A 10,547-nucleotide genomic window follows, 5' to 3' on the forward strand; every position below is an offset into this window, starting at 1 on the left:
TATTATTATTATTATTATTATACTACTGATATTACTACTATAATACTTTTACTCAGTAATCTATCTATCTATCTGGACATTTTTCTGCAGTGTAGTTTTGTTTATGGCTTTTGAGCATAAGGGCATGTTGTGCAACCTGTCCATGTTGGCATCTGCCTAATTTGGCTTCTACCAAGTGACAGATGGATGTAAGAGCATTTTTCTTCCCTTTTAAAAGTTAAAAGTATTTATTTTGTTGTCCTACATATGAATGATCATATAGTTGCATTTTATTATTTGCATTAACAGTTTTTTTTCCAGCTTTCCATGACTCAATAATAGCACCTACTTGTTGAGAACCACTGTTGTAGACTGTAGAAAGTTTATGGGGACACACCATTCATTATTTTCTATTTCAAAGCACATCTTTCTCCCTGTGTTTAGTCAAGCGATAGTTTGCTTTTTATCTTGTCTAATAGCACACGGTTCCTGATCACCACCCACTGACTGATACAGCGCTAGAACCGTTTGGGCGCTGTTCCCTCACAGTTTGCATCAAAGCTTTGGTGTTGAATTGAAGTAAGAGGAGGCAGAACGTGGGCATGGAGCATTGCAGTCGTTCACCTCTCCTCCTCCTGTTTTCCCTCTTCACATATCCTTCACTCTGCTCTGTGCGTTCCTCCTCATCCGGAGGGACTCGCTTTAACAGCCACATAAATGCACTCTGCTTCTACAAGGACGCCTGCTAGAGCTCAGCTCTGCCAGTGCAGGAAAAAAGTGTGTGTGTTTGTGTGTGTGTGTATGCACTAAAGTCTGCTCACTGCATACAGATGTCTTGGATTGAAATGGATATCTAGCACCTGGGAGAGCAATTCAAGCGTCTGTGAATGCAAACTCACACTCATACACTGAAAAACATGGTGTGAGTAATATTCTCTTTAGCAGGAGCTGACAGGCCTGTCTGGATGAGGTTAGAAAGTCAGCTAAATTTGCTAACCTAAACATGCTAGCCTTCCAGAGACAGAATGGGGAGAAATTGCAATGTTTAATATGACAGGCCAGCATAAGAAGTATTTAGTGTGATTTGAGCTAAAGAAGCTAAATTTATTATTTCATTTTTTACATATGAGTTTTTAAATGCATATAAGCAAACATTCATAGAACATGTGAACACCATATTGCATGAACAGGAAGATATGCAGACAGATAGAAGTCATTTTAGGGCATTTAAGACCTGTAGCATTTAACATTAGTCTCTTACTTTCCATGGTTGTGAATGTACTTGTCTGGATGAGTCAAAATCTCTATTTTTAAAGATGAGTCCTAATGAACCAAGAATTCTCTTATGGTGCCTCTCTGTTGTTATCAGATGTTGTTATCAGATGGCCATCTGCCCAGGAGGAAGTGAAGTCTGAGGATTACAATATTCTCTTTTTTAACTGTTCTGCTAGTCTGTGAACACAAATTCACATGCATCTAAATTGGCACAAAACTAATTTTATATATATAATGTGTGTCAGAGCTGGGGTATCTGTATACATTTAGAAAGTCAGCTGTGCGTTGTTTCTACTCAGGAATGTTGTGCTTGTTGTCATGTACTTTAACACACTATCATGGTGTTTACAGTGAATGTAATCAGTGTTTATAGAGAAATGCTTCCCGCACATGATTTTGCTGAGCATGTTCGATTTTGACAAGCCAAGGGTGCGTGGCTGCCTAGTGTATGTGGCATGCAGTTTCTGCTACACTGCGCTCTTGTAACATTTCATTTCAGATGCCTGTTTTTTTGGGTTTTGTTTTTTTAAGAAATTGCTTTCATTCCGAATGGATGGATTACATTGATCAAAAGTGACAGCAAATACATTTGTTACATAATATTCCTATTTCAAATAAATGCTGTTGTTTTGAACTTTCTATTCTTCAAAGAGTCCTTAAAAATATATATTAAGTATAAATAAAATGATTTCTGAAGGATCATGTGACACTGAGGACTGGAGTAATGGCTGCTTAAAATTCAGCTTTGTCATCACAGGAATAAGTTACGTTTTAAAATATAATAAAATAGTAGAGATGCACCAATTGCAATTTTCTTGGCCGATTCCGATTTCCAATTTTTTGGAAGTGTAACCTACCGATACCGATTTTTGCTGATTCTAAGAACTATAATTAACAGCATATACAAACAAAAATCGATGCAAATTTCAATGCAAAATTTTTTTTACATAATAAAAGAAATTAATAAACATTACAATTCCCCCAATCTGGACTAAGTTAGATTTTCTCTCACTGAAACAACTCTCAAAATAAAGTGCTCTGTGACTGGAAAGAGGAAGAAATAGTTCACTTAAAATGAGTTGCTGTATGTAACAAAACAGATGTCATTTCCCACTATGATTATAAATGGTCATTTTTTTCCACATAACCTTATTAAATGTGTCATCTTTCACATCAAATTCTTACATTGTTTCAATTAATTCAGTTAGAATAATAAGAAACTGTAGAGTTGTTACCATTCAAATGAAATTAGTATTAACAAACTCTATATTTTCACTGCTGAGGAAACAGAAGCTGCATCTGAAGTGGCATTAGATGCATTTACACAGACATTTTGATTAAGCTAAGGTGCCATAAATGCATTTACACTGCAAAATTTCAAATGCATAAATAATTTTATAAGATTAATGTTTTACATATTTTTTAAACAGAAATAAATGTTGAAAAAATGCAATGATACTTTTAAATATGACTAAACCACCAGTAGGTGGCGGCAAATGTCTGTTTTAATGAATGAGTCATTTATTCATTAATTCAACCGATTCATTCAAACGGCTGATTCATTCAGATATGAGGCAAGTGACTGTCCTTATGAATGGGCCACTGAATCATTGACTCACTTGATTCGTTCAAAAACGTGGATTCATTGATGTGACGTCATTGCCGGCGCCGCTGGCAATAAAATGATCTGCTCAGAATCGGCTAGACGCGAGACTGACTGGCCGGTCATCCGAAAAATCGGCCGATTCCGATCACTGGCAGGTCAATCGGTGCATCTCTGTAAAATAGAAAGCAGTTATTTTAAATTGTAATAATTTTTCTAAATATTTCTGTTTTTAATGTATTTTCGATCAAATAAATGCAGCATTGGTGAACATATGAGACTTCTTTCAACAGCTTTAAAAAATCTTACCAACAAATTTTGAATGTTTCAAAGTGTTGGATATATTTAGAAACATTGAATATATTTATATAATATTTAGATTCTCAAATTAACATTTTATTGGATAAAATTGTATCTGTATTTTCTATAAACATGATTTTAATGTTAATAACTTAAAGGTTCAGTAACTTATACCTTATAACTTAATACAAAATATATATTTTTTAAAAAGGGACCCAATTAATTTAATTTATTAATAGTGGAGTATATCGATACACAGATTATATTTATTTAAAAATTAATTTAAAATGCACATCATTTGCAGTCTTATTTGTTTGTGGTGTTAATGATTGAATGATTGGAGCCTGTATGTGTGATCATAAATGAAGATATAAAATTTGATTTACATTCAAACAGATCTATATTATCAGTGCAGTGTGCCTGGGTTTATTGTGAGGCATTTCTTATGCATTGTCTTAGTAGGAATGTGTTTGCTCTCTGTATGTCCCAGAAACAGCCCTGGTCTGAATCTTCTGGTAGCATTGAAAAAACTGCCCCAGTGCTGAGCCTGGCAGGAGGACAATGCTTTGACCCAGTGCTGAAATGGTTGCTCTTTGAACTCTGCGCTGTGAGACAGTGGTGCCGGAATGAGTTTTAGAATCCTGGGATTGATCCTGGTATGTTAGTGTGAAGGCCTGGCTCATGAATATTAATTAGCTTGTGTCGAAGTTGCCAGGTAGTCTTGCTAGACTGTCAAGTCATGTAACCTATTTAATATTCATGAGCCAAACCTTCACCTTGGTATTTATTCATAAAATCATGTTCTGTGCAGATATGCTTTAGTTGTATAGATGATTTGGCATTGAGATACAATATTAGATCAGCTTTACATTTGCTCATATATTTTCCTTGTTTTAATAAACTGACTCATGTTTAGGATGACAGATTTAGCAGTCTAAGGTTAAATTGATTGTGCCTATGGTTTCATTCAGATCACTGTCTCAGAGAATTTGTAGAAATATGCGTGGAGATATATGAATATACTTATATGGATAGGCCAACAAAACATTTTAATATCAGCCATTACAATTCAGTTTAGTGGGGCCAGTTTTAAAAGGCATCTGGGGCTTGGAGAAGAAAACCTCCCATGTTTGGCCTGTATATTTTGGGTAACCTTGAGCAATAGTATAATGTAGCGTGTCCCAAATACGTCAAATTGAGAGTGGCTCCCTTGACATTTGCGTTACAGGATTTTGCTCTGTTTCTAGAGCCTGTCTCATTCCTCAGTCTCTCCAGCCCGCTGTAGGACAGAAAGGATTTAGTTGTGATGGCATTTCTATTGTTCAGCTGCATTTCTATGGTAATTCTCCATGCCCTCATAGAGGATTCTCTGAAATGGGTGGCATGTGAAACAAGACAATAGCAGTAAGAAATGAAGGGAGATGTGTGGAACGGTATTATGAGAGTGGATGAAGAAATTCATTCCTACGTCGTTCTCTTCTGCTTTCTATCACTCTTCGTTTCCATGTAGAGAGCTGTATTTTGTATTTCCACCTCTTTTATCTATAAAACAAAGACTCAAGCAGATGTCCAGCGCTGCTCTGATTCTCTCTGTATGAAGCGAACAATGTCTGATCATAAGAGAGACACTGATTTAAGAGGAGAGCACAGTGGCCTTGCTGCCAGCAGACGGACAGGCAGGGAACGGGACCCGCTCAGTCTGTGCAAATTTTGGGCACTTCAGCCAATGTGTGAACTATTTGCATATTCTCTCAGTCCTGAATATCAGACAGTTAGAAGATAAACATTTGACTGCCATAAATTGATTGTAATGTGGGTAAATGGGAACATAGCATTTGATCTGTTGTTCTCAATTTACAGGAGCTTCATAAGAAAATGCTTGTGTTCTGTGGGATTAATGGTATTGTAAAATGCAGTGTAAATGATTTGGGGAGATTTTGGGAGTGGAATATATGACTGTGTTAGCAATTTTTTAGTCATTTGAATTGTTTTTTTTTTTTAAGTATTTATTTTATTTATGTGATTTTAAATGTATTTAAAATGTATTCTAATGGGAAATTATAACAAATATTTGTTTACAGTTACTGTACATTTATAATAATATTTTAGTTTACACTACCATTCAAAAGGTTGGGTGTTTTTCTTTGTTTTGACCTTTTGTTTATGTTAGTATATTTTACTGTTTCATGATTTGATATAATGTGCAGTTTGGGTTCAGGGTCCGGTAATGTTCCTAATGATTTGTTCGCTTTCTAAAGCTCTGTTGCAGTGGGGTTGACTCACTGCAGTGTGTTAATCAATAGGTCTCGGGCAGCCGTCTCATGCACAGCCTGTGTGTATGGATAGAGGAAAAGACTCTCTCACTGTCTCGTTCTTCCACAAACAAACCCCAGAAAGACAGATAGATAGATTATTTGAGTCTAAAGGCTCTGAGGGATGCACACACAAACACACACACAATTCAGTGAGTACAAAGCAGTTCTTGTTCACAGTGGTGGCTCCTAATTATCTCTCGTCTGAGGAAATTGAGCTCCCTGAGAAACACACTTTTTTTTTTTTTTTTCAATTAGCTGGTCATGTATGGATGACTTCATTGGCACCTTGCTGCCAGTAATATTCACACCCTCCACACACTTAATGTCAGAAGAATGCCATGGAGAACATGATTAAGGCATAACTGACCCTCATTAGAGTCCGAAATGAAGTCGAGGACTGATAATGTTCACCCAGAGCCTTTCATTTTTCTACTTGTTTAAGAAGGATGAGGAATGAGAGCAATGAAGTTTGATTGGATGAATATATATAACCAGCTATGTTGCCATCTTTTCTTTTTAGCTTTCATGTATGTGGTTCGAACACTTCAAGCTTTTTTTTATAATTATAATTTATAAATTATATATTTTTTTATAATTTATAAGATTTTTCCTTTTTTTCTATATTTTTTGTTGTCTGTTTATAGTTGTTTTTATTAAGTTGAGCAGAGATTAATGATACGGCAACCTCTCTAAACCTTTTTGACTCAAAGGATCCCCACTCTATTAATAGAATACACTACAGTATATTAATATTATTTAAATGTTATTGTAATTTACAATTATTATAACATTTTACAGATAAATTAAAAAAATAAAAATACAAAATAAAAATGGCAGAAATAAATATATTTTAAAAACCACAAAATGTACTAAAATTAATTTCTAAACAGATTTGATAACAGAAAACACTTTCGTTATTTGCTGACACAAATCATCCACTATCAGATACATTCATCTGGTGTCATATGTTATTAACAAAACCTTGGAGTGTTGATATAGGTAGAGTAAATTAATGAACTACAATTCATTTTGTGATTCCAGGACTTTCAAGAAATGTATGTTTTTGAATAAAAACAATAGGCAGTGAGGGAAAAAAGACATTTGATTTCAGTTTATATCTTTATGTATGCTTGTTTTAGCATTTTAATAAAGTTAAATTGTTTTAAGTATATTTATAATTAATGTAATAATAATTAAGTAATTTAATTAATAGTAATATATTAATTTAAGTAATCCTGGGGCCTGTTTGACGGTTGGTTGAGGCTCCAGTGGGCCCCTGGACGCCTGATGAGAACCAGCGCTTTAAGGGACGTCAGTCCACTCAGCAGAGATCTTGTTAACATTCAGTACTTGTCTACTTGAATGAGGAAAGACCAAAATCTGTGTAACAGTTTAACGAAATTACATTTCCGTAACAAACTCTTTGTCTCTTCCTTCCTTTCTATATCTGTCTATATAGCCACAGCTTCCTGTAACTGCAAGCCGATATTGGTGGTGGAACATTTAATGCGAAGAGCCCCACACACCCTCCTCCCTGCCTCCAAGCTCCTCCTACTCCATCGTCATGGCGATGAGCAGTGATCCTGGTTGCATGGGGGTGGGCCCTGACCCAGACTCCTTCCAGACCACTGAGATGACTGATAAGATGTCTGCGGTGTCACTAAGGTCCGATACCTCCTCCAGTGTAGTGAAGAATGGGACAGGTGTTAAGAAAGCTCCGCCCAAGAGGCCACACCTGTCAGGCAGGAAGATGTCATTGCAAGAGAGAGGAACGTATGTGTCTTCTGGGAGCGCGGCTGAACGCTATTCCCGCATAGCCAGACAGCCGACCATCGAGTCCAAACGAGTGTCCATCTCAGACTCGCAGGTGAGAAAAATTTTAAAATCTTCTGGAATTGGCAGATGCCGATAATTTAAAAAAAAAAAGCCAAATGTTGACTGATATATAAGCCTTGGTGATATATCAGTCGACCGCTACTGATTAGTTTTGGATTGATCTGCAGTATCAAGTTTTTAATAGTTACTGACATCTGGTCACCTCTGACTGATTTTATAGTATGAAATCCTCTCTTACATAGCATGAAGAGCTTGGTGTGTGTTTGTGTGTATGTGTATGTGTGTGTATATGTGTGTGTGTGTGTGTGTGTGTGTGTGTGTGTTTGAAGCAAAACTCATTTCCTGTGATTAGTGTCCAGATCATGTGGCGACCCATACAGCCAAACTTTTAATAAGGCTTTAATACACAGCCTCAGCACCCTCCCCCTCCTAACAACCTTCTCCTATAAATGAATATATTTGTTCTGACCTGTAGAGATGATCTGTGTGTGTTTGGCTGTGTGTGTGTGTGCGCCCACATTTCTTCCTGGCCATATGTTTGTGTGTGTTAATGGGGCTCAAGCCTGTCTGAGGGATGAGACATTGAAAGGCAGGGGTCCTCCTCATCTTCTCTCTGTAGTGTATCTGCAGTGTGAGAGACTCTCTGCTTTGAGAGGAGCATCAGCTGGACGTGTTCTTCTCGTCTGCTCTCACTCATCCGGTGATAGGCGCTGAGGGGAAAGACTCTATTTATCATTTATCATTGATGTCATTTGAATCGTACATTCATACTGGAGTACTTAAATGATATGCTTCTACTTACTAAAAGTCTGTCATTATTTACTTACCCTCGTGTCATTTTAAACTCATTTGACTTTTTCCATGGAACACTTTTTTAATTAATTGATTAATATGGTTTGCTCATTCTTAATGATTTGTTTACAAATCAGACTCATCCAGTTGAGTCAGTAAGTTGTTCTTAATAAGTGCATTTTTAAAGCTTAATTTAAGTCAGACTGAAGCAATTATTTGTCATTTTTTAAAATGTCATAAAACTGCTTTAGGCCCAGCCTGACCATATCAGTCGGATTTTTGTGAAGTCAGACAAACAGATCTGGATATTGTGATTCTAGCTTATTTGATGTATATGGTGATACGGACTGCTATTGTCCTCTTCTGGAAAGCTTGAGTTGGCATTCATTGTAATTGCATGGATAAGGGCAACTAGTGTGTTGTCAAAATTACATTTGCTGTTCCACAGAAGAAAGATGGTCATATGGGTTTGGAATGACATGAGGGTAAGTAAATGATGACAAAATTTTTGTTTCTAGATGAACTAATCCTTTAACCCACTTAAAGGAACACGTCACTTTTTTTGAAAATAGGCTCATTTTCCAACTCCCCTAGAGTTAAACAGTTGAGTTTTACCGTTTTTGAATCCATTCAGCTGATCTCCGGGTCTGGCGGTAGCACTTTTAGCTGCAGCTTAGCATAGATAATTGAATCTGACTAGACCACTAGCATCTCACTCAAAAATGACCAAAGAGTTTCGATATTTTTCTTATTTAAAACTTGACTCTTCTGTAGTTACATCGTGTACTAAGACTGACGGAAAATGAAAAGTTGCGATTTTCTAGGCCGATATGGCTAGGAACTATACTCTCATTCTGGCGTAATAATCGGAAAAGTTGCCTGAAAATAGGCTAACTTCCGCCAACATAAACAATGTGACCACCTGGTTGCACAGGGAGTGTGCTGGGGACTATTTTCAGGTGCTGCGTAATATCATTGCGCCTGCTGCACCCATGGTATGGCAGCAAAGTTTCTTGATTATTACGCCGGAATGAGAGTATAGTTCCTAGCCATATCGGCCTAGAAAATCGGAACTTTTCATTTTCCGTCGGTCTTAGTACACGATGTAACACTTATGTTGTTACATCATTTATGATGTTAAAACTCCCACCCGGGTGACACTACTCCAATAACAGACCATGCAAAATACCCCAAAAGATTTAAAATATTGCAAAGTAACGTTGCAACCTGGCAAACAATAATAAAATCAGAGAAGGACTTTAACTGACATGAGCATACGCAAAAAAAAAGGGAACAATATTGTAGCGTCTGGACCACTCCAACACACAATATATATTTTGTTAGCTAGATTTCACAAATACTTTGTAACACCCCAGGACGCCGAACAAGACCCTGGTTTCATGGTAACCCGATACATTTACAACCTTGTGGAATGCGAGCCGGCTCTCAGCTGCTTGTTTGTTGTTATTAAAATTTTATATAGCCCACGTTTTTATAAACATTTTATTTGTATTTACCGCTTAGGCAATAACGTTGACAATAATGTATATCTTCAACATACGTTGTCTTTGACCAAAAATGTAAGAAAGGTATGTTTTCAGTGGACTTTTAAAATTTGATTTGCTTGAGAAAACAAAAATATACAGTTAGTGTTTTTTCTTTTGATTTAGTCAAGTTGGTTTTGCATCAAACACAATGTGATTTTCGGCAATCGAGATCTGACAGCAACGGGCGAGCGTTTTGCTGATAGTTTATGTAAGGGAAACAGGTCAATAATTTAGCTCAAAGGGAATCATTTAAGATTTTAAAGGGAACTCCACCATTAATATGCAAGGGAATTAGGACAGAATCACTGTTTTACGGCGGATCACTGAGACGGCCAGCGATTCAGTGAGCGAGCCGTATGACAGCAATTCTGCAATGGATATCAATATCCAAAATATAGTGAAAACACTATTAATTAGCATAGTAACAAGATCGGCAGTTTAAGACATTAACTTGTGAGCACAAAACACAAGATACTTCTCTTTTCCATATAAATAAGGCTTTATTGGATAAATCTAAGACATATAAACTAATCTAACACACGCATTCACACACAAGTTGCAGAAAGAGAGAAAGTGAGGAAAATAATTAGTTTAAGAGAATGAAAATGTGAAATCCCAAGTTTACAGCAATATGTGCCATTGTATAGATCTGAACAACCATCAATCACTTAATTAACCCTCGCACTGAGTTCCTCAATGAGGTTAAAATTGAGATTAAATGCACCAGTTCAGCTCTCTGGAGGTACTTGCGTTTCTGTGTCGGGGGTTCCCTTCCTTGTCTGCTGAAAGGGGTTTCCCGAGGTTGCTGATTGGCTGGAGGTTAAGTCTTGGGAAGCCAGTGATTGGGCGTTGGCTGGCGACGCGGAGCTGTGGTCTGCAGTTGAAGGGTACACAGCACTC

At 36.8% G+C, this 10,547-nt stretch overlaps 1 protein-coding gene across 2 annotated transcripts in view; it reads left to right on the forward strand.

Moving 5' to 3' along the window:
• LOC107587369 (calcium/calmodulin-dependent protein kinase kinase 1-like) overlaps positions 1 to 10,547 on the forward strand; it is a 70,064-nt gene that overhangs the window by 20,629 nt on the left and 38,888 nt on the right. For both annotated transcript variants that reach the window (XM_016275145.1, XM_016275146.1), the window contains exon 3: positions 6,932 to 7,339. In XM_016275145.1, the coding sequence (XP_016130631.1) occupies positions 7,037 to 7,339 (303 nt within the window). In that variant the 5' untranslated portion in view covers positions 6,932 to 7,036. The remainder of the gene's footprint in view (positions 1 to 6,931; positions 7,340 to 10,547) is intronic.

The sequence above is a fragment of the Sinocyclocheilus grahami genome, unplaced genomic scaffold (genome assembly GCF_001515645.1).
Source record: "Sinocyclocheilus grahami isolate Dianchi unplaced genomic scaffold, SAMN03320097.WGS_v1.1 scaffold92.1, whole genome shotgun sequence".
NCBI classification, from domain to species: domain Eukaryota; kingdom Metazoa; phylum Chordata; class Actinopteri; order Cypriniformes; family Cyprinidae; genus Sinocyclocheilus; species Sinocyclocheilus grahami.